General features: G+C 42.6%; 1 protein-coding gene across 2 annotated transcripts in view; it reads left to right on the forward strand.

The window, feature by feature from the left end:
* Positions 1-24,986, forward strand: part of LOC143492561 (mucin-2-like) — a 79,437-nt gene that overhangs the window by 42,230 nt on the left and 12,221 nt on the right. For both annotated transcript variants that reach the window (XM_076990906.1, XM_076990907.1), the window contains 6 exons: positions 15,031-15,140; positions 15,423-15,636; positions 16,112-16,237; positions 22,561-22,678; positions 23,218-23,353; positions 23,596-23,694. In XM_076990906.1, coding sequence (XP_076847021.1) covers positions 15,031-15,140; positions 15,423-15,636; positions 16,112-16,237; positions 22,561-22,678; positions 23,218-23,353; positions 23,596-23,694 — 803 coding nt within the window. The remainder of the gene's footprint in view (positions 1-15,030; positions 15,141-15,422; positions 15,637-16,111; positions 16,238-22,560; positions 22,679-23,217; positions 23,354-23,595; positions 23,695-24,986) is intronic.

Here is a 24,986-nt window from a genome sequence, read left to right on the forward strand (position 1 = left end):
CAGACATATGCACCGGCACCCAATATGTAAGCACACAAGGCATAGACAAACACATAGGAACAGAAACGTAATGTTTACACACTTCCCGAACAACAGGAACCAGTACAGGCAAAGACATCATAACAGGCACAGGGACTAAAACATAACCTGGAACAGGGGCAAGGAGTAAGGGCATAGTCCTACAGTCAAAGCTGTTTAAAAGTTCAAAAATAGAAAGGGCACTTCCAGAAGGCTCTTCTGTGGTCGAATTTGTAACAGAAGTACCGCATAGAGGCTCTTGGTAAGCTGGATGAACAGGAACCGACTCCATCTGAGTGTCAGGCAGAATGGCCTCCGGGACAGACTGGGAGTCAGGCAGAATGGCCTCCGGGACAGACTGGGAGTCAGGCAGCGGACACTCCGGGACAGACTGGGAGTCAGGCAGCGGACACTCCGGGACAGACTGGGAGTCAGGCAACGGACACTCCGGTTCAGACTGGGAGTCAGGCAGCGGACACTCCGGTTCAGACTGGGAGTCAGGCAGCGGACACTCCGGTTCAGACTGGGAGTCAGGCAGCGCGGCCTCCGGTTCAGACTGGGAGTCAGGCAGCACGGCCTCCGGTTCAGACTGGGAGTCAGGCAGCGCGGCCTCCGGTTCAGACTGGGAGTCAGGCAGCGCGGCCTCCGGTCCAGACTGGGAGTCAGGCAGCGCGGCCTCCGGTTCAGACTGGGAGTCAGGCAGCGCGGCCTCCGGTTCAGACTGGGAATCAGGCAGCGCGGCCTCCGGTTCAGACTGGGAATCAGGCAGCGCGGCCTCCGGTTCAGACTGGGAATCAGGCAGCGCGGCCTCCGGTTCAGACTGGGAATCAGGCAGTGCAGCCTCCTTAACTCTCTTTTTCTTCCCTACATAACAGATAGGGTCAAAAAGATGGGTTATGAGAGGTCGACAATCAGGAGGTACACCCGTTACAGAACATTTCAACCCCGATGTAGCTAAGGGGTTCAAATGTTTGATGGAAGGAATCCCATTGGCATCTGGACTACGTAGGACTTTAGTTCTAGAAAACCTCAACTTAAGAAACCGAAAAAATCCATCAATGGTCCAGGCCTCCTCTGGTCTAGTAGCCAAAACAAGGTCCGCCCACTCGAGAGCTACACTCCGTAAGAGAGATTTCATAAAGAGTACGGATACATTATCTGGAGGTTTAGGGCAAGTTAAATGTTGAAAATACAGCTCACATTGCATAATGAAACAATCAACATTATCTCCTTCACCACTAAATTCATAAGGGCAGGGCATGATTGAAGGTAAAATAACAGGTTTTCCCTCCGAGTCTAACGAAAACTCTGACTGCAACACACCAAGTTGGTTCGAATACATTAGTCTGCTCTCAGCACGGCTCGCAATAGAAGGCTTTACTTCAGAACCAACAGTTACCAACATAGTCTCTTTACAACCTCCCTCCTCAAATGGAGAGTCCACTCTGAGGTTACTCGCTGCGTCCTCAATGGGTGAGTCATTCTGTAACGTTTCGCAACTAGGAGACGGACGCAAATGCGGAAGAAAACTCAATTTATTGAGAGAAACACTCTGAGCCTCTTGGAGGCGAATCGTGCCAACCCTTAACGCACGGGAACGGCGAGGCATGTTAAACACGAGACAGCTTTACTTTAACAGACAAGCAGTACTTTAACAAACATGCAGTATAACTCAAAGCCTTACATAGGCCAATCGTGTCGAGACAGATCTACTTTCATAGACAGGCAGTATATAATACATGTAACATGGCCAGTAACACTCTTTACATGACGACCAGATCACCGACAGTACATAACACATGTAACATGGGCAGTAACACTCTTTACATGACGACCAGATCACCGACAGTACATAACACATGTAACATGGGCAGTAACACTCTTTACGTGACGACTAGATCACCGACAGTACATAACGTATGCAACCTGGGCAGTAACACTCTTTACGTGACGACTAGATCACCGACAGTACATAACACATGCACACAGAAACCTTGCAGAGAATAAACGGCTCTGCAAACCTAACAACCCCAGAACCTCAAGGATCAAAGCGAGAGACTACTTAACTTTGGTAGCGTAGATAAAGAAAGCCGGAACGACAGGTGAGCACGACTCAACGACCAGAAATGGAAGAACAACAGTACCGGACTAGACAGACGAAATCTACCCACGGAGAAACGGTGAGACTAAGCACGGGTAACGAACAGGATGACTCACGCCAGGAGATTAGACATCGAAGAATATAACTGGGTACTAATCATCCGAGAACTCAAAACAGCTGAGTGACTCTAGGAACCAAACTAACACAGAGGGCGGGGCTAACACTTCACAAAGACTATTGAAACGTAAGAAACAGAAGAGACGGAACATGACCATGTAACAGTTAGTTTTAGTATATAACAAATTTTATAAATATTTTGTGTTGGATTATTAGGACATACATTTTGTGCTTTTGTTGGATGTTCATGTATTACACCTTACGCCGTAAGGTTTTACATGCTGTATAGTTACTCATTACAATTACATTACAAAAAAATGGTAGCTGGCGCTGTCACCGGGGCAAGCGATCAGGCTGTCTTATGAGAAAACTGTGCATGCTCCGGTCGTGTCTCGTTTACTCTGCTGCTGCCTTCGCTGAACACTTGAGCTTCCTAATCTAGGTTCACTTGGCATGTTGTGACTGCAGCAAGGGTCCGTGCGGCAAAAATTATGCAATCGCGGTAGCTCCGCCAATGCGTGGTTGCGTCGCAAGGTCGTGCGTCTCTCGATTTTTGTGCGTGGGAAGTTACAAGGTGGAATTCATGCACTTGTACGGCACTTTGAAGGTCCATTTTCAGTATTTTCCAACACCTTCAGCTTGATTTACATATTTATACAAATACACATATATTCGAAATTATTCCAAATAATTCGCTTTTTAGCCTATCTCATTAAAATAGATGGTACCGTGTTTGGTAACAGCAGAAGAGCACAGTAAGCACTAGTTAGGTTAGATATCTTAGCTAACTAACCTAATTATTGTGACGCTGGTGTGTGAGAGGAAGGATGAGACACAACTAGCGTCTTGCGATGCACACTTAACATATAATGAACACAAACACGTAAAGTCCAGCACAAGCGGAGTGTCGCTCTGCGGAGAACGCGTGGCTGGAGGTAAGACAGCTGGTGTCCTCCTCACCCTCCCCGTAGTCTTGGGTAGACTGGGAATACACCGACTGGGGGTAGGTCTCCTCGTCCTCCTCTCCCTTACTGTAGTCCGTGGTGGGAGCGGAGCAGACGGACGGAGAGGGAACGTCTTCCTCGTCGTCTCCCTCCGCCTTACCGTAGTCCAAGGTGGAGTCGGAACACTCCGACGGGGGGTAGGTCTCGTCCTCCTCGCTTGGAGAGTCCGCTTCCCCGAACTCATCCTCGGGAGGGCTGAGGGCAAAGGAGCCTGCACCCACCAGAAACGGCTCACCGGTCTCCTCCTCCTCGGGGAAGACCGGGAGCAGTCCGCTGTCTTCTTCTTGTTTGCAGCTGCCCGTTGCACGGGGTGGCAGTTCCACGAACGCGGGGGTCTCTCTCTCCCTCCACACGCGTACCGCGGTCTGGCGGAAGTGTTCCGCCGTCTCTGCGTCCTCCGCTGCGCGGAGCGTGTACGCACAGAACGGGTCCTGCTCCATGGTCGGCTCGGTGACCGGGACATCGTGCCGCCACACTGGGGAAGTACCGTGGTGATGTCGGCTTTTCTTCTTCCCCATTGCACGCTTGGCGTATCCGGGCATCTGTAACGGCTCGTCTTTCTGTGACGCTGGTGTGTGAGAGGAAGGATGAGACACAACTAGCGTCTTGCGATGCACACTTAACATTTAATGAACACAAACACGTAAAGTCCAGCACAAGCGGAGCAAGCACGCTGACGCGATGTTTGCACGGGCATGAACTTTTGACAAAGATGAGCACACGACACTGCGCGAACGCACATTAAATAGGTGAGTTACACAGACCCATGTGACCTCGAGACAAGGCACAGGTGTAACAAACGAACACGCTCACAAACAACCCACACCCACGGAAGTACAAACATGGACATAACAGCACGCAGACGACGTCATGACACGCCCACAGGGAAGGGTCCGGAGCTGTCACCGTGACAATTATGTTCATGGCATGCTGCAGAATTCACTTAACATTAGCTGGCAATAAAGGCGACATGCTGACTATTCATGTGCCCATTTTTATAGTGTAGTGTTTTTAAAGGGTAAGGGCATTTAATGAGGGTAAACGCAGGGCAGTAGGCTCACCCTTAGAATCCGACGAACGGATTTTATGTCCAAAATACACCTCGTTTTCTCAGCTAAATGAAGGCGAATTTGTACTTCTGTGTCAAACCTACGATGTAGTGGGACATAGGTTATCTGTTTTTTGTGTACGAAGTGTTAACCTCAGTTTTTAAAGTACATACAGAACACTTGTATTTGTGATCTTTGACATCTTTGATTTGTAAGTGATATATAAAAACAATTGATAATCAAACTTTGATGGCTTTCTTTAATTAATTCAAAACACAATACTTGTACTTTTTACTTTCAGTACTTGAGTAATAAATTTTAGACTAAACTACTTGCAATACTTAAGTACAAAAAATGCTGAATACTTCTGTACTACTTAAGTAAAGTTTTTAAAGAACTCTTCAACTTCTACTCAAGTTAATTTTTTGACAGAGTACTTGTACTTTTACTCAAGTATGGGTCTCGAATACTTTATACAACACTGGTGATGAGACCAATCATCGTGGTGTCATAGGCAAACTTGATCATTGAGTTGGATTCATGAACAGTTCGACAGTCGTGTGTGAATAGAGAGTAGAGATATGGACTCAGTACACAACCTTGTGGTATTCCTGTGCTGAGTGAGATGGTTTTTGAGAGTATGTGGCCTGACCTAACCTGCTGAGGCCTGTTGGTCAGGAAGTCCTTAACACTAGAGCTCCTAGAGAAGCGAAAAATTTCACAGGGCTTGGTAGGGTCCATGTAGCCCACTCCCCTGCTGTGAAGGGATTAACGCCCATTGTCTTGGTAATGCGGTGGAAGCGGCTCACCCCCAGCTCATACGCCTGCCAAAGCACAAGCTGGCTCACCCCCAAGCTCATATGACCAAAACACCAAACGTGATACTTCACGAAAAAGTTGAAGTTACAAGCAGACTGTATGTTACCAATACGACAACAAACGGCAGAAAATTTGTAGACTCGTGTTTCAAAAGTTACAATTCAATCGCACGTAGAGACGACAGTTTCTCTAATGAGTCCCGTCAAACAATAAAAATAAATAAAATTGTTTGAATCTTGCTCTTTGTATATTTCATATACTGTACTATATAACATTTGTTGTAATCAAACACTTTCTGTTTCCGCGTTTGAATTCGCATTTGAAAAGCTAAGAAATTATAAGAAATCCAAAGGCATAGGGAGGTGCCAATCCCCAGATCTCCAAGTTTGTTGATTAACTTGGCTGGGATGACAGTATTAAATGCTGAGCTAAAATCGACGAACAGCATTCGTGCATAGATGTTGCTATTGTCCAGATGTGAGAGTACAGAATGCACCGCAATAGAGACAGCATCCTCCGTGCTCCTATTTCTGCGGTATGCAAACTGATGAGAGTCCAGTGTGGGTGGGGGACAGTCTTTCAGTTGTGCCAGGACTAGTCGCTCAAAACACTTCGCTATGATGGGTGTGAGTGCTACAGGGCGGTAGTCATTCAGGCACATTGGGTTGGAGTGTTTCAGCACTGGTACAATGGCTGTGGATTTGAAGCATGTTGGAACGGCTGCCTGGGCAAGGGACAGGTTGAAGATGTCAGTGAAGACTGTGGTGAGCTGCTCTGCACATGCTCTCAGCACACGCCCAGGAATGCCGTCAGGGCCAGCGGCCTTGCATGCATTGATCTGGTTCAGTGCATTGTAGACATCTGTAGAGGTGAGTGTTAGGGGCTGGAGATCTGCTGAAGGTCTGATGATGCGTCGGGGATCATAGAAATGATCCTCCACTTTTAGCTTGTAACAGTACTTGGCCTTTTTGATGCCCCTCCTCAGATTTGACCTGGATTTACTATAGGCCTGTGCGTCACCAGATTTGAATGCGCTGTCGCAGGCCTTCAATAGAAGACGCACCTCCTTGTTCATCCATGGTTTCTGATTTGGGTATGTGATGATCTGCCTTTGTGATGTAATTCCATCAATGCTGGTTTTGATGTAGTCCAGTACAGTGGAGGTGTATGTGTTAATGTCCGTGTGAGAGCCACAAGTAGCCTGTGAAGCAAACATACTCCCGTCAGTGTGATGAAACCTGTTCTGAAGTATAGAGTCTGTCTCTGCTGGACAAATCTTGACAGTTGTTACTGACGGCTTCACGCATTGGATTAATGGAGAGTACTTTGGGATGAGGAATAAAGAGATGTGATCTGACTTCCCCAGATGGGGGAGGGGGGTCACGGTATAAGCTCCAGCGATATTTGTGTATACATGATCCAGTGTTTAGTTTCTTCTTGTACTGCAGGAAACATGCTGGTGGAATTTAGGAAGTGCAGTCTTTAGATTTGCAAATACACAAGTCACACACAAATCACACAATCAGACTAAGTAAAGGTAAAAATGAAAGTTCTAGGTTTTGATATTGTCACTGTAAATGTCTGTTGATGAACGCCAGGCTTTCATTCCATGTCGGAGCAGCGATGCTGGTATTGTAGGCTCCGACTGCAATGTTACTCTCCAGGTGAACCTCGGAGAAAAGATACGAGATGTAGTAACTATGTAACAGATTAATCAAAGGCCAAACTAAACAGATGAGTCTTTAATCGAGTTTTAAACATTGAGACTGTGTCTGAGTCCCGAATAGAGGCAGGAAGATTATTCCACAATTGTGAAGCTTTAAAAGAAAAGGCTCTTCCACCTGCTGTGATCTTTTTGATCCTAGGAACAGTTAATAACCCTGCGTCCTGCGAGCGAAGTGAACGCGCTGGGTTATATTGTTCAATAAGTTCACTAAGATAGTCTGGAGCTAAGCCATGCAGCGTTTTATATGTTATTAAAGGTATTTTATAGTCAATACGGAATCTAATTGGCAGCCAGTGTAATGACGATAGTACGGGACTAATGTGATCAAACTTTTTAGTTTTTGTTAAAACTCGTGCTGCTGCGTTCTGAACCAGCTGGAGTTTGTTTGTCGATTTACCAGAGCATCCAGCTAGGAGACTGTTGCAATAATCTAAACGAGAGGATATGAATGCATGGATTAGTTTTTCTGCATCACTAATATTTACAATATGTTTCTAATTTTGGCAATGTTGCGCAAGTGAAAGAACGCTACACTAGTTATATTATTAATATGTGTATTGAACGAGAGATCTATTGTGACGCCCAAGTTCTTTACCTCTGCGCTGGGGGTTATAGTAAAAGAATGTAGATTCAATGATACATTATGTATCTTGTCTCTCGCAGCCCTAGACCCAATTTATTAATTCTGTTTTATCAGGATTTAGTGCTAGAAAGTTACACGCCATCCAATGTTTTATCTCTTCTACACATTTCTCAATCTTACTGTTTGCGCCTAAATCATCGTCGTGACGAGTGTCGTCTGCGTAGGAATGGAAACTGATGTCATGCTTATGCATAATCTCGCCTAAGGGTAACATGTACAGTGTGAATAGAAGTGGTCCTAGGACTGTCCCTTGTGGGACACCATATTTAACCTGCACAGATTTAGAGGTTTTATTATTAACACTTACACATTGGAAGCGGTCAGTTAAATATGATCTAAACCAGGAGAGTGCGACTCCTTTAATACCTACCGTGTTTTCTAGTCTATCCAGCAAAATGTTGTGGTCTACAGTATCAAAAGCTGCACTAAGATCTAACAGTATAAGGAACGAGACAAGCCCATTATCTGCCGATATTAGTAGATCATTCACTACCCTGAGTAAAGTTGTTTCAGTGCTGTGGTTTGGTCTAAATCCTGATTGGAACTTTTCATGGATACTATTTGATTGGAGATAGTGGTTTAACTGATTGGAAACTGCTTTTTCTAAAATTTTAGAGATAAATGGAAGATTAGAAATGGGTCTATAGTTAGCTAGAATCTGTGGATCGAGATTCTGTTTTTTAATCAAGGGTCTAATTACGGCGCATTTTAATTGTTTGGGCATGTAACCTAGGTTAAAGGAGGAGTTAATCATAATAAGTAAGGGCCCTGCAATGGCTGGGAGTAGTTCTTTAAATAGACGGGTTGGAACTGGGTCAAATATACATGATGTAGGCTTAGACGAATTAATCAGTGTTGTGAGCTCTTTTTGCGATATAGGATCGAAGATATTTAGCTCAGTAATATTTTTGGATGCATAGTTACTAATAACTAAACTACTGGGGTTGGATTGGAGCTTAGGCTGCGATGTATTATGACTCTGTAGTCAGATATTATCTATTTTATTATTGAAAAAGTTTAAAAATTCATCGCTAGTGTGTGTAAGTGCTGTGTTAGAACTAATGTCGTTGATATTTCTTGTTAGTTTAGATACCGTCGCGAAGAGAAATCTAGGGTTATTCTTGTTGTTTTCTATTAGTGTCGAATAGTATGCGGCTCTAGCTTTTATTAGGGCATGTTTATATTTGACTATGGCGTCTTTCCATGTGATTCTAAACACTTCTAGTGAGATGGATTTCCATTTTCGCTCTGCTGCTCGAGCTGCCTGTTTTAGAAGAGTGTGTTCGTCATACCATGGTGCAAGCTTTTTCTCCCTAATTAATTTTGTTTTAATTGGAGCTACACTGTCTAAGGTATTGCTGAGTGTGGAATAAAACTGTTGTGTTGCCTGTTCCAATTCATTGGGCTGCAGTGGCATAGTGTTCAGTAGCTCCGGCAGTAAGTTTATAAATGTTGCTGCAGTGTCGGATGTGATAGTGCGCGTGGTTTTTTTATGGCGCATCTGATGTACATTGTATAAAGTCATTTCATATATTAGTAAGGAATGATCTGAAATGGCGTCATTTTGGGGGATGACTGCCAAATGTTCTATGTTTAATCCGTAAGTAAGTATTAAGTCTAAGGTGTGTTTACAGCGGTGGGTAGGCCCTGTCACATTTTGGGCTATACCTACTGAATCTAGTATGGAGTCGAACGCAATTTTCAGTGGGTCTGATTCATTTTCATAATGATTGTTGAAATCACCCACAATTACAAATCTCTCGATGGTTAAGACTTGTTCCGAAAGAAACTCAGCAAATTCCTGAAGAAATTCTGAGTAGGGACCCGGCGGTCGATAGATGGTCACTAATTTAAGCTTTGTTTTATTGCCTATAAGATTATTGCCTATTTCACCTATCAAAGCCTCGAACCGGTGGTGCTTGGACCCCTAATAATCGGAACAATTACAATAGGGTTCCAGCACCTTCGGTGCTTGGACCCCTAATTAAAAGAGAAAAATGACAACTAACTAACTATATTTCGTGTTTGTCAATTTATTTATAAGTCTTGTGGACTGATATGAAATAGATTTTTTTCACTAGAAGTGTAATATTAGCTGGCAGAAGCGTACGGAACCTCATGGTCCATCATGTCTCTTGTTTAGAGCTCCTGCTCGTCATGATAGCCTGCAAAACTACTGTATGGGATTTTTTTAATATGACTACGAGAAAAACTACATGTCTTGTAGTGAAAACAGGTGATAAAATATATGGAGTAGTTCTCAAGAGGAAAAGTCCCACAAATCTCAAAGCTCACACAAGAGGGCTAACTGCCAGTACCTTGACAAGCCAGCCTCTGAGTAGCTCCACCGAAAGAGATGCACCATCCTGGCTAGGTAGCACTGAGAAGGAGAACCATAATGGACCGTTTTCACCAGTGATCAAATAGTTGCTGGTTAGTTAATATGCAGAAAAACTGCAAGCGGGTGGATGCACTAGTTAATGTGTTGAGACTGGATGTCAACACGACAGTGTGACTTGCTTGCCTTCCAAAAGTTTGGCTTTTCACACCAACCAAAATAGGGTTACGCTCCTATGTTTGTGTCTGTCCTTAGTCTGGCAATTTTCAGTAGCAATATTACACATCTTGCACTTAAGGCTTCTATCTTGTGAACTGTTGGTTCAACACATTTTTTAAATAGTATCTTTTGATGAGTTTAATTTTGAACATTTTGAATCCTGCACCTGACAATAACCCAAAGTATAAAAAAACTAAAACTAATACTAGAACTAATGAAAACTAAACTAAAACTAAGCTTAATTCTTTGTATTAATAAAAACTAGCAAACATGCTCTAAAAACTAATTAAAACTAACTGAATTAGAAAAAAGTCACAATTAAATAAAAACTCATTCCTAGATCTGAATGAATGAAATATTCTCATTAAATACTTTGTTCTGTACAAAGTTGAATGTGCTGACAACAAAATCACACAACACACAACATGCCACTTGAGATCTAGCATTGTCCTGCATTAGGAGGAACCCAGGGCCAACCGCACCAGTATATGGTCTCACAAGGGCTCTGAGGATCTCATCTTGGTACCTAATGGCAGTCAGGCTACATCTGGTGAGCACATGAAGGGCTGTGTGGCCCTCCAAAGAAATGCCACCCCACACCATTACTGACCCACTGCCAAACCGGTCATGCTGAAGGATGTTGCAGGCAGCAGATCACTCTCCACGGCGTCTCCAGACTCTGTCACGTCTGTCACGTGCTCAGTGTGAACCTGCTTTCATCTGTGAAGAGCACAAGGCGCCAGTGGCGAATTTGCCAATCTTGGTGTTCTCTGGCAAATGCCAAGCATCCTGCACGGTGTTGGGCTGTGAGCACAACCCCCATCTGTGGACGTTGGGCCCTTATACCATCCTCTTGGAGTCTGTTTCTAACCGTTTGTGCAGACACATGCACATTTGTGGCCTGCTGGAGGTCATTTTGCAGGGCCCTGGCAGTGCTCCTCTTGTTCCTTCTTGCACAAAGGCAGAGGTAGCGGTCCTGCTGCTGGGTGGCTCCTCCACGTCTCCTGGTGTACTGGCCTGTCTCCTGGTAGCACCTCCTGCCTCTGGACACTATGCTGACAGACACAGCAAACCTTCTTGCCACAGCTCGCATTGATGTGCAATCCTGGATGAGCTGCACTACCTGAGCCACTTGTGTGGGTTGTAGAGTCCGTCTCATGCTACCACAAGTGTGAAAGGACCACCAACATTCAAAAGTGACCAAAACATCAGCCAGAAAGCATAGGTACTGAGAAGTGGTCTGTGGTCCCCACCTGCAGAACCACTCCTTTATAGAGGGGGTCTTGCTAATTGCCTCTCATTTCTACCTGTTGTCTATTCCATTTGCACAACAGCAGGTGAAATTGATTCACAATCAGTGTTGCTTCCTAACTGAACAGGTTGGTTTCACAGAAGTGTGGTTGAATTGGAGTTATATTGTGTTGTTTAAGTGTTCCCTTTATTTTTTGAGCAGTGTATTAAACCAGACTCCTTAGTATTGCATTATGACAAAACACTTTAAAATTTCTTAAGTTAAATGGACCCTCTTAAAACATGTATAGTTAGTTTTACACATCCTGCTCCTTGGTATACACCTGAATTGCGCAAATTAAAAGCTGTTGGTCGGCAACTTGAACGGTGTTGGAAAAAAACTGGCTTGAGTGTGCATGCCCTCACTTATTGAGATCACATTTTGTGCTACAAAGAGGTATTGCAGAAAGCTAAATCATTTTATTATTCAAATATTATTCAGAATGCTCATGGTAATACCAAAGCCCCTTTTTTCTATGGTCATCAAGTTTGTTCAACCTGCCCTCCGTTGACTCAGTCACCTGAACTCTGCTCCCAGTTTCAGGATTTTTTAATCAAAAGATTGACTTAATATATTCTCAGATTCAGACTGTTCATGTGACACTAACAATTGACCCAACCTTTGTACAAGATAAAATCAGTTATTTATCTGCTTTTACTAATGTGCAAAAGAGTTTTGTTTCATAGCTCATTAAAACCTCTAGAGCCACCTCCTGCCAGTTGGACCCTATACACACCTGATGAAAACATGTCTCACCTCCATTGGTCCTATGGTTACCCAGGTCATCAATTCCTCACTTTATTTATAAAGCACATTTAAAAGCCACAAGGGCCAGCCAAAGTGCTGTACAATGCACACGTACATATAAGAATTAAAATATTAAAGAATACAAATACAAATACAAAAACACACACAACAATTATTTGGATCTAAGGCTCAATGTATAAAATAAAAATTAAGATGATATAAAATTAACCTGAGCATTTTATTTCATTTCTGTTGGTTTACATTATGAGCACTGGAATGCTTGAGAATACATATATGCTTTTAACTTGGACTTAAAGACATCTACTGTGGATGACGTCCTGATAGAAACAAGCAAATTATTCCACAGTTTGGGTGCCGCAACAGAGAAGGCTCTGTCACCTTTCGTCTTTAGTCTGGAATATGGTACGTCCAAGTGTAGCTGATTAATTGATCTTAGAGTTCTCTGTGGTGAGTACGGCCAGAGCAGGTCAGAAATGTAAGTTAGAGAGATGCCATTTAAGGCTTTAAAAACCATCACTACAACCTTAAACATGGCTCTCTGCCCAAACGACTACGGTCCCCTAGACTCACTGTGTAAATGCCTTGAGCACATAAACAAGTGGATGAAACACAACTTTCTGCAGTTAAATAAAGATAAAACGGAGATTATTTTATTTGGGAACAGCAATGAAAGACACAGACTAGCTGCCTATCTAGATTCGAGAGGCCTAAAATCTAAAGAACTAGTACGTAACCTTGGTGTACTAATGGACTCTGATCTCACCTTTAGCAGTCATGTCAAAGCTGTCACCAAATCAGCTTTCTATCACCTCAAAAACATCAACAAAATCAGAGATTGTATGGCTAAAGCAGACCTGCAGAAACTCATCCACGCCTTTGTTTCTAGTAGGATTGATTACTGTGATGGGCTCCTAACTGGACTCCCAAAAAAGACAATTAAACAGCTTCAGCTGATTCAAAATGCAGCTGCCAGAGTTCTCACTAGGAGTAAAAGAAGGGAGCACATCACTCCCATCCTTAAATCCTTACACTGGATACCCGTATGTTACAGGATAGACTTTAAGGTACTATTACTTGTCTATAAATGTCTTAATGGTGTAGGACCAGTATATTTATTGGATGTGCTCCAACAATATGAGCCGAGCAGAACTCTCAGATCATTAGGAACTGGTCAGTTAGTGCAGCCAACTAAACATGGAGAGGCGGCGTTTAGCTACTACGCCGTTCAGAAATGGAACCGGTTGTCAGAGAGCATTAGAAGAGCCCCAACACTAGATACCTTTAAATCCAGACTGAAAACCTTCATGTTTGAGCAGGCCTTCAGCTCAGTTTAATTACCTTTACTCTGTAACTTTACTCTGTATCTTCATTAATTTAACTTCCTTTAAATCTACTGTTTTAATCATGCTTCCTATTTTAGATTTTATTGTGTTTGTTTCTTTTTTTATGTTTAAGTCTAACATTTTATTTTTACTGTTCTTATCTTTGCTCCCCCCCTTTAGATCTTATTTACTTTTTATTATTTTATTTACTGTACTTTTTACATTCTATGTTATTTTATTATATATTTTTCTTTATATATGTGATTAATTTCTTAAATCTATTGTTTTACATTTTTCTGTTTTTTCTTTACATTTGTAAAGCACTTTGAATGACCATTGTGTATGAAAGGTGCTATATAAATAAACTTGCCTTGCCTTGCCTTGCCTTAAAATCTATTCTACAGCTGACAGGTAACCAATGCAGTGAGTGGAGTGCAGGTGTAATATGATTTCTCTTTCTCCTGTGGGTCAGAACCCTTGCAGCAGCGTTCTGAACTCGCTGTAGGTGAGAAATAGAGCTCTTTGGAAGAGCAGATAGAAAAGCATTACAACAATCTAGCCTTGATGTGATAAATGCATGGACAAGTTTTTCACAGTCAGCAGGAGAGAGCATATCTCGGACCTTAGCAATGTTTCGAAGGTGAAAATAAGCTGTCTTGCATGTAGTAATGATGTGTGATTTGAAGCTGAGCTCATTATCAAAGGTGACACCTAGACACATAGTTTGGCAATCCGATTCATTTGATTTAAATAAGTCTGGACATCATTCCTTTGTGAATCACTACCAAGAACAAGAACCTCTGTTTTCTCTTTATATAATTGCAGAAAATTCTATATCATCTATGCAGTCAAACAGTAAGCAAATTGATTTTAGGGCTTTATGTTCTAGAGAAATTATAAAGTTGTGTGTCATCTGTGTGACGTGGTATGCCTTGGCAAGGACGAGGCATGGCCATTGGCACACACATTACTATATTACGTATAACACAGGCGTAGATAGCGCAGATAAACACTTACACATTCAAACGACTCTGACAAAGACGAGCATGGGACACTGCGCGAAACGCACACTAAATAGACAGACTACATAATCCCCACGTGATGACGAGACGAGCCACAGGTGAAACTGATTAACACACGGACACAACCACACCCACGAAGATACGCAGACGACTAGACATAGACGACATAAACACACACCCAAAGGGGAGGGGTCAGAAGCTGTACCGTAACAATCTGCATATTGATGATAACTAATACCATGTTTGTTAATGATATGTGGTAATGGAAGCATATATAGGTAGAACAGTAATGGCCCAAGAATTGATCCTTGGGGGACACCACAAGTTATTTTTTGGTACCTAAAGCAACATAGTAATCACGCCCAGTTAGATACGATGGATGGACATCAAAAGCAGGCCATTAGGACACTGTTTACTTTTTGAAATCAATGGGAACTTAGGAAAATGACCATGACTATAACTTAGGAAAATGTTTCTTTCAAGTAGTCACATCTTTCTCTGCAGTTATAATGTATTTTCTAAAACTGCTGTAGTCTACAAATTGCTACTTAAAACATTGTAATTTTGACTGACTTTTCATATTTCTTTTACAGGGGCACGACTAAATGCAGATGACTATGGCTACAAATGGAAGATGGATGCACCAACTGAGACGTGTGAGGAGGTGAATAAGCATGAGAATCCTGAGGAATGCCTGAGCAAGGTATTTATTATTCACATTCATGATCGTTTAGTTAGCCTGCATCTGTATAAATAAAGCCAGAAATAAATAAATGCTTAAGTCAGTAACTCCAGAAATAAATATCATGTCGGAATAAATAAATAAATATATATATGCTGAAAATTGTTTCTATTTTTATGCTACACATATTTTTTTTTATTGATTGATTTGTCACCTTTCATCCTCCATAATACCGAATAAGACATTTTCATTTAATAATGGATAATAAGGGTTTACTATCTAAAATTTTGTTTTTCTTCTCAGAGATCTACATGTCAACAGCTGCTTTCCAGTCCAGCATTCAGTAGCTGCCAGGACCTACTATCCATTCAAGGCTTTATGGATGTGTGTGTTAGAGATGCGTGTCACTGTAACAACAGCAAGACCCCATGTTTGTGTGACACGATATCTGAGTTCTCACGGCAATGTGCCCATGCAGGGGGCAGGCCGCAAAACTGGAGGACCAAGACACTCTGTGGTATGTACCTGTAGAATTTACAGTAATGGTGATGTCATCTGAAAAGCAGTTTAGGAGACCATTGGAAGAAATCTGTTTCATACACAGTTCAATACACAGTCAGTAAAGTCTATGGTAATGCAGTTTGGGTAGCACACAAGTGCACAAGCACTAATCAAACATGAAAACCAACAAGGACCGATATATACAAACATGACTAACTAAAAGAGCTATAACTAAAATAAGTGAAATGCAGAATATGAACTAATGGCACAGGAATGCATAAAATAGACTATACAGAGACTAGTGGAACTCATTAATTCTGGAGCAGCAGTGTGATGCAAGGCAATTACAGGTGTTATAGGCGTTGTATCATACAGATAAAAGAATATCTTGAATATTTCTGTTTTATAAAATAGTGGTGCTGTTCTTTTTTACCTTTGTTGTTGTTAACCTATTGAGTGCTGATATTTTACACGTGGTTTGATCTATGCAGGAAAAGAATGTCCATTGAACATGGTACACAGTGAGTGTGAGAGCCCCTGCACAGACACCTGTTCTAACCAAGAAGGGAGCCAGCTCTGTGCAGACCACTGTGTTGAAGGCTGCTTCTGCCCACCTGGTAACCCACCACTTATGAACAATATAGAAACACACACACACTGGGTCTTGTATAGTGGACTAAAGGGAGAATGGAAACAGGGGAGTATGATTAGGAATCGCATGGACACTCAAAACTCGGGAAACAAGGACCTCTGGTGGTCAATGGCAGGACTTACTGGATCATCTCTGACACACTTTCAAATAAATCACAGTATTGCTTTATACACATCACATTGTATATTGTTTCACCAATAATGTTCACTTTCTAGTTCAATAATTTAATACAATAATTTAAGCAAATAGAATGAAAAAACATACATTCTAATTTAGTTTCTTAGAAAACAAATTTTTACTTTAAGCCAAATTCCCAGGTATTCCTAGAAACAAAGCTTTAATATCTTGTTATCTCTATACTATGACTCTTGCATAATCAACTAATTTATGTGGACATTATTAATACTATGATTATAGTGTTAGTTTTTTATTGATTAAAATTATCATAAGCAGAAAATACAGAAGGCATTTAATTTCTATTTGGTAGGACCAAATGTCTATGAAGTAACTTTTTGCGAACAAGCAATATTTTGGTTAAAGATTTACTTGCAATTGTGACGGGCAGGGTGAGCAACTAAAAAAGGAAGCGATCACGCCAAGTCTCAGGGAAATAGGATGGTTTAATAGAAATTGTGCAAACCAAAAACCCGTGCATTGTTCCAGATTAAGGAAATAATAACCAGCAGTCAACTGGTACAAAGACAAGACATATATAGACGAACAAACGACCCTCAGGTGAGACGGATCGCGGGTCCCGCCCACCTGAGGGACGAACATCACGTGACCAAAAACAGGACCGCTGCCACTGTAACCGGGGCGACCGGCAGGGGGCCCCCCCACAACGTGACAGACCCCCCCCACCAAAGCCGCACTCCCCTCCGGATGTGCGGCTTACAGCGGCAGCACACAAAACACAACAAAGGGGCGGGAGGGCGGGGACAAGACAGGGACCCGTTCCCTGCCGTCCTAGAGCTGAAATACAAAACACACATATATGCTCCTCGTCACAGGACGCAGACAAGGCAGGGACCCGTTCCCTGCAGTCCTGGAGCTGAAACACAAAAAGGACAAACACGTTAGCTCACCTCCTGGGTGGGACCCTGGACCGACCGGGCCGTCAACATGATGACAACCACGCCCCGGTCGGTCACAGGGCCCTCACGCCCTAACCGGCCTTAGGCCGCTTAAGCCCCACCGCTGTGCGTGGACCGGGAGCACACAGCCCAACACGTCACAGGTGTGGATGTGTGCAGGCCGCCACACTGGGGTGCGGCCACGGCTTCCACCGACAACCTCCGGAACCTACCTCTTCGCTCGAAGCTGACCCCTGCCCTTTTCGCTAGGGGTCACCCCAGACTCCTGGGGAGTGAACCCCTCCCGGGGCCCCTCATCTCAAGGTGGACTCTTCCACCCAACACAGGAGCGCCAGAGACCAGGGCCCTGGCAATGCGCATCAGGGACACGCTGGTCACCCCGAGCTCGAAGGAGAGGGTCTTCTCCTGGAGACCCCACTAGGTCCGGGAGTGCCGCAGTCCACCACCAGGAGCGACCTGCAACACATCACACACACACGCACACAGACGACACACAACACAAAACGCGCACCCACACTGACCATTGACTCCCCCCCTTTACCCAGGGGGGAGGGGACCCCTTCTTGCCATGAGGAGACACTCTGTCCGTACACCCCAGGCATCCTCAGCCTACATAAAGGGTACAGGGGCTCCTCCTTGCTCAGGGGTCCCTCCCAACCGGTCAGGTCTCCTAAGGGAGTTGCGCCTTCTGAGCCACATGTCGTGGCTCAGGAACCCCCATAGCTCCCCCCCAAAAACATATTTAGGGGGGGCCCCTCCGGGGAATCACAAAACAAAAAACACAAACACAACATATAACACTAACGCACCCAAGATGCCCTCTGTGCCACATCCAGTGACACGGGACCTCAAATGGGCCCCTCCCCACACACAGTGAAGAGGGGTGCAAGAGAGGAATTACATAAAACAAAGCACGCTACACGCTAGGACAAAACGAACACACTGAGACAGAACACAAACAAATGGACAGCACCCACCGATGCGCGCGTTCTGTAGAGCGTGACGCGCCTACTCCATCTCATTCTCTCTCACCGTTTTCACAACGGGATCCACAGATCTTTAGAGAGAGAGAGCCATGCGTCAGCGGCTTGCGCGTCACGCCCACAGCGACGCGTCTCTCTGGCCCGCAGTCGCTCACCCCCATCACCACGGGATATCGGGTGAGCGAGGCGAAAGGAGCAGAGAGACTCTCGCGTCTAGCGCGCAGCACGCATCGGTGGACCCGCCACACACACATGAACACCACCAGCGAGACACACACAACAGCACACTCACACACTCGCTCACGTCTGCGTCGTTATTAAAACAAAACACTACAACGTACACACACACACACATATACAGACGATAACGGACAATGGACGAGCGTAATGTGTGGTACCGGTAGTTTCGCTGGGTGAGAGCGGAGTCTACTGGTCCCCAGCTCTTGTCACCGCCGTGGTACTTTACGGGTCTCAACACAAACAACATTTCAACACGGCGGGACGAGTGGGGACAGACTCAACACACTCTCGGACAAACACGACAAACACACAGCACGTAGACAAACACTTACCACGAGACATGACCACGAACGAAGGAGAAAGTAAAGGAGACTGGCGGCTTCCGAGGGGTGGCTGGTTATTCTGTGACGGGCAGGGTGAGCAACTAAAAAAGGAAGCGATCATGCCAAGTCTCAGGGAAATAGGATGGTTTAATAGAAAGTGTGCAAACCAAAAACCCGTGCATTGTTCCAGATTAAGGAAATAATAACCAGCAGTCAACTGGTACAAAGACAAGACATATATAGACGAACAAACGACCTTCAGGTGAGACGGATCACAGGTCCCGCCCACCTGAGGGACGAACACGAACATCACGTGACCAAAAACAGGACCGCTGCCACTGTAACCGGGGCGACCGGCAGGGCCCCCCCCAACGTGACAGCGATTGCAAATTCAATTTCCTTCTATTTGATTAATAAAATAAACACTTGCTGTAATTTACTGCACCATCCAAATAAGATACAGAATAATTTAGTTATTGCAGAAAACTTTTTTTAGCATATGCAAAAGCACAAACTTTAAGACAAAATATCAAGTAGCAGCTACCAGCTAACTGTTTTAGCACCATCTTCTGCATGTATAACCTACCAAATATAATTTGTTTTCTAATGTAAAGTACTATGTTCAAATGTTTATTTCACCATATCGATGCATTTAGTTGGAAGCTCCAAATATTATGAACTATGATAAACAAATAACTAGCTAGCTAACTTAACTAGCTACATGCCGAGTGCATCGCTAAGGCAGTTTTCAATTGTAAATGAAATTGTATGATACTGAGGCAGTCAGAAAAGACACTTTAAAACGAATTAGTCTTTTTTCCTCGACCACTTCAAAAAAGGCCATGGATTGTGTCAGTAGATTCATCCATTTTAAGTTGGTATGTTTTGTTTCAGACTTGTACGCTGTTGCGTAGGGGTGACCTGCAATAGTCGCTCATACGAGTCAAGTCGACTATACCCCCTAGCAGGGTTGCCAGGTCCTACAAAAATATCCTGCACTAAATCTGTGTAAAACCCGCCCTTCAGAAGCTTAAACTAGCCCAAAGTTGTTGACGGTGACTGGGACGGGGGGGGATTGGGGTACGAGTGTAAGTAGGGCAGTCATGGCCTAGTGCAGGTATCACCAAATGGAGGACCGTGGTCCGGATCCGGACCCGAACGCCGTCCTGTCCGGACCCAATCACATTCCTGATTAACACTGGATATGTCCCCCCCCCCCCCCCCCCGCTCAACAACTTTCGTTCGCCACCGCGGACCCGGACCTAAGGTCTGAGCTATCTGCCAAAAATGGACCGCGGAAAGATTTAATTGATTACCCCTGGCCTAGTGGTTAGGGAACTGATTAGGGTTAGGGAACTGATCTTGTGAACGGAGGGTCGTGGGTTCAATTCCCAGACCTGAGGCCATGACTGCGGTGCCCCTGAGCAAGGCCCTTAACCCTCAACTGCTCACTTGTATAAAAAAAATGAGATAAACAATGTAAGTCGCTCTGGATAAGGGCGTCTGCCACATGCCATAAATGTAAATGTAAGTTGTCGGGGGGAGGGGTGTTCGAGTGTGTAAAATGGAGACAAATTAAGTATTATATCGTGATCGATTCTTAGTGTTGACTTGTAACTTCCGCAGTAGCCCAACTCAAAAGTAGCCCAAAAAACCGCACCCCGCGACCCCAGAATTTTTACCCGTGGCAGGATTTTCAAACAAGCCCAATTTGGCGTGAAAACTGCGAACCTGGCAACTCTGCCCCCTAGTCGACTATGAACATAGTCGAATGTACTATTCTAACTGCATAGGGGTGCCCAAGGATGCTGCTAAGCATTAGCTATTACATGAAATGTCTTTGTTTTCATTATATATAGCCTTTTGTCAAATAAAAGCATCCTAATTTATGTTAATAAATATTTTTAAATGATGTGTGCGCATTAACAATAGGCATCTTCCTTACTACACATTAATAAATCACACCCTGCAGTTGCACAATCCAAATGAGCGGAGCTGAACACGCTATACGATAGTCAGTGTCTGCCGAGATTATAATGGCTACTAAAAAAACTTAAAGTGTAGGAGTATTTTGAAAAAGATAAAGATGAATCAAACAAAGTAAAGTGCAAGTTATGTCATCAACGTATTTCATTTCGCACGACAACAATCAACATGGCATACCATTTAAAACACGTAAGGCGAAAAAAAAAACAGTTCAGCCATTTGTCGTTTCATTCGTGTCGTCTCATCTCATCGCGGTGCGTCTCGGCAAGTAGGCCTATAAACATTTTTTGTTGTTGTTTGCTTTTTAAACCTCGTTACTTTAACCTTTCCTTATATTTTTTTTTGCTGTTGTGTGGCGCTTTTTGTATATTTTCAGGCAGGCATATTTTATTTAAAATAATTTAGACATTTTGTGCAGTGCCTATCTGACAGTTCACAAAAAAAATTATAAATAAATAAATAAAAGCTGAATAAAGCCAACCTTCCATGTTTATTTATTTATCTGAGTGTTTTAGGTTTTTACTTTAAAGTGGGAAAAAAGTCCTGAATGAGAACTGGATCCCGTTTAAGGTGCTTTAATTACAAAAAACCCTGATTAGACTATTAGTCGACTAGAGAGAAAATCTGACGAATCAGATTCGACTATGAAAATCCTTAGTTGAAGACACCTCTACTGTTGCGTTACCGTTGAACTTTATGCTGATTGGTGCATGTGCTTGCCCTTCTTTTGTTTTGATGTTACTTTGTTAAACACATGAAGTCTGAAGTAACAACAGCCTTCGCATAATATAGTGAAGTAAAAAGTAAGATATTTCACATTCAAATGTAGTAAAAGTAATAGTTACAAAAAAGGAAATACTTGAATTACACTTACTTTGTTACTGTCCACCATTGCTAGCTAGCTAACACAAGTAGTAATGTAGATAATAGTGATGAAGATAAGGGAGAATTTGATTCCTTTGATGAAGGAGACTATGCAAAGTAAATACATTGGTGACTAAGTGAATATAATTATATAATGTTTCTTACTATAATAGTGGATGCAAGTTCACATTTAGGCACATTTAAGCATTTGTGTGCTACTAGCTAGCTGGATCTAGAACCTGTTCCTGTGAAAAATTGGTGTAATTGATTCATGACAAAATTGTCCTGACTTTTGTTTTTGGCTTTTGCCTAAACTGACTGTCCATTAGTAATTGTTTAATTTGTACGTTTCTGTGTGTGAAAATATGGTATAGAATAATAAGCAGTAGTATAGATGAATTGATATGTGTTGGACATGCTGAACACTGCTCTGTGCAGATGAGTAATTTTTCACTTGCACACACGAATTCTGATATATTGATACTCCATGAAGCTTAACATGTAATAAAAAACATTTATCAGTCACATTTTATATCTGTCCCTTAGATAACACTTTTATGCAATAAGTGATTGTAAGAAAATGTATTTGTTTAATGTAAAATGTCTTTATATTAACACAATTCTATAATACTTTATATATTTCACCACTTTTGTCAACTTTGCTAAACATAAGATAAATTTGGTAAAAATTATACATTTGTTTCAGTAAAGGTATGAAAATGAGTTATAAAAATTGTATGTTCATACCTTACAAAACACTAAAGTAAATTATATATTTATAATGATCTGTTTATACAGGCACTGTCCTTGATGACATTGGGAATACTGGCTGCATCCCTGTTGATCAATGTCCTTGCAGCCACAATGGAAAAAACTATAAGCCTGGAGAATCATACACAAGGACTTGTCAAAAATGGTAAGAAACACACACACACACACACACACACACACACACACACACACACACAGAGCACAAAAACACATTATAAAGAAAGTGTATGTAAGAAATGCCACCTGATCTCCCTGAAAAAACCTCACCTGTCAATCAGTACCACGCCCCCTTTCCACCATACTTATACACCCTTATTCCACTTCCTATTTATGAAGTATTGCTGACCTTCACTTACTCCCCAGACCTCGTTTTCTGCCTAGTCCTGTACCTCCTGACTTGTCTCCCGTTATGACCCTGGACCGTCCTGACCACCCCAAGAAAACGCTATCGCTACTGATCTTAGTGCTAGTGATTCACCTGCCGTTTTCTGTACAAGGGTTTCATTTAAATAAAAGCAGTATTCTTCCGCATTTGGATCCCTCTCTGCCTGGTCAATACGTTACAGTGTACTCTTATTATCAATGGTAACCCACACACACACACACACAGACATACACACACACAGCCCATACACACATTATAAACAAAGTGTACTTTAACTATCTTTCCTCTCTGTGTATCAGTGAGTGTTCTAGTGGGCGGTGGAATTGTGAGGTTCTCGACTGTCCTGGCAGATGCATGGTGACGGGGTCTCATGTCATTACATATGATGGCACTGCTTACACCTTCCATGGAGACTGCTACTACATCCTTTCCAAGGTTATTGCTATTAAACTCACTTAAGACCAGAGAAATTAGTTGTTTATTCAAGTCAGTAACTATATGTCAGTAACGAATTGTCTCTGCATTGTTAAATTTAGTGTCATGTCTCTAATCCAATCAAGTGCAAAATAAATAAAATCCTACGAAATATGGAAAAATTGCAATACAAGTAATAGTTGTGACAGAAAATGTATTGAAGTACATTATAAATATTTAAAATGTTGCTTCATTTTCTTCAGGACAAAGATTTGACTATATTGGGGAATCTGGTGCAGTGTGGTCAGACAGAAACTGAAACATGTCTGACAGCTCTGAAATTGATCATCTCAACAACCACTGTAAGCATTCTGAACTAAATAAACATCTGTAAAATCCTTATCTCAAAAACTGACTTTGTCATTACTTGGGTAGCACGCATATGAGCCATTTTAATATAGATTGATCTAGATTAAAATGGCTCATTCAGAATATGCGTGCTACCCAAGTAATGACTAAAAGTCTGTCTTTGAGATAAGGTTTCTTAATACAGAGAGTGCATTAGATCAGGGGCTCATCTTCTGTTTCCAAAATGCATCAATGACTGCTTGAGAAAGCTGTTCTACTTTGATACTTTGATGAAAAAAAACATAAATAAATGTATAATAAAATGTAGGCTACTCATGTTCAACGGTTTATTCAGTGAAAATGAAAATAATACTGTAAGCCTACATACTTTAAGAGGGCATATTTAGTCAAACATGAATTTGTAAGCCTATATACTGTACATTAAAAGGGGTTGATAACCTTTATTCAGCTAAACATGAGATTTGAAATGTAAGCCAACAATTAGTACAAGGGCTCGATAACCTTTTTCCGACAGCGGCAACTCTTCCCCTGGGCTGCATCAGTGCTTGACCCAGCGTCAGCAGCATTAGTAAATGGGTGCTTTGCGTTTAAATGGTACTTCAGACTGGTAGAACTCCTACAATAAACTAATTCTGCGTTGCATAAGGTGCAAACAACTTTAGTCTTAACATTTACAGCATTTAACAGACGCTTTTATCCAGAGCAACTTATAAAGTGCTTTGCATCTGATCACAGAATTCATCCTAGGTAATAGTATGGATAGGCCAGAATTCAAGATGCCATTGAGTCAGACAACTACTAAACTACAGGAGTCAATGTCATTACCATTAGTCTTGTCAATGTCTCCATTGAGGTTTCATGCCTAAATTGGACCATCCTGGTGGCCAATCTTCATTAATTGCACATTGCACCAGTAAGAGCAGAGTGTGAATGTTCAATGGACAAAAAATAACTATTATATCGCGAGTTGTTGGCGAATTAGTAACTCGTGTGAGCGTGTGAAGGCAAGTCAAATGCGTATTTTCCTCTACGCCGGTTCCACTACACCGAGCAACAACACAGACCGTTAGTGAAGGTGAGTGCGCGCACCGGCTGGGGAGCCACATGAAACCAGGCAAAGAGCTGCATGCGGCTCGCGAGCCGCAGGTTGGCCACTCGTGCCCTATACCATACTAATAAATTATTGTGGTCTAAAATCAGGTGTTTCAGTTTTATATATATATATATATTAGTGGTGGGACTTTAACGCATTAATTTCGATTAATTAATTACAGGAAAATCAACG

Source organism: Brachyhypopomus gauderio, unplaced genomic scaffold (assembly GCF_052324685.1).
Source record: "Brachyhypopomus gauderio isolate BG-103 unplaced genomic scaffold, BGAUD_0.2 sc79, whole genome shotgun sequence".
Lineage (NCBI taxonomy): Eukaryota > Metazoa > Chordata > Actinopteri > Gymnotiformes > Hypopomidae > Brachyhypopomus > Brachyhypopomus gauderio.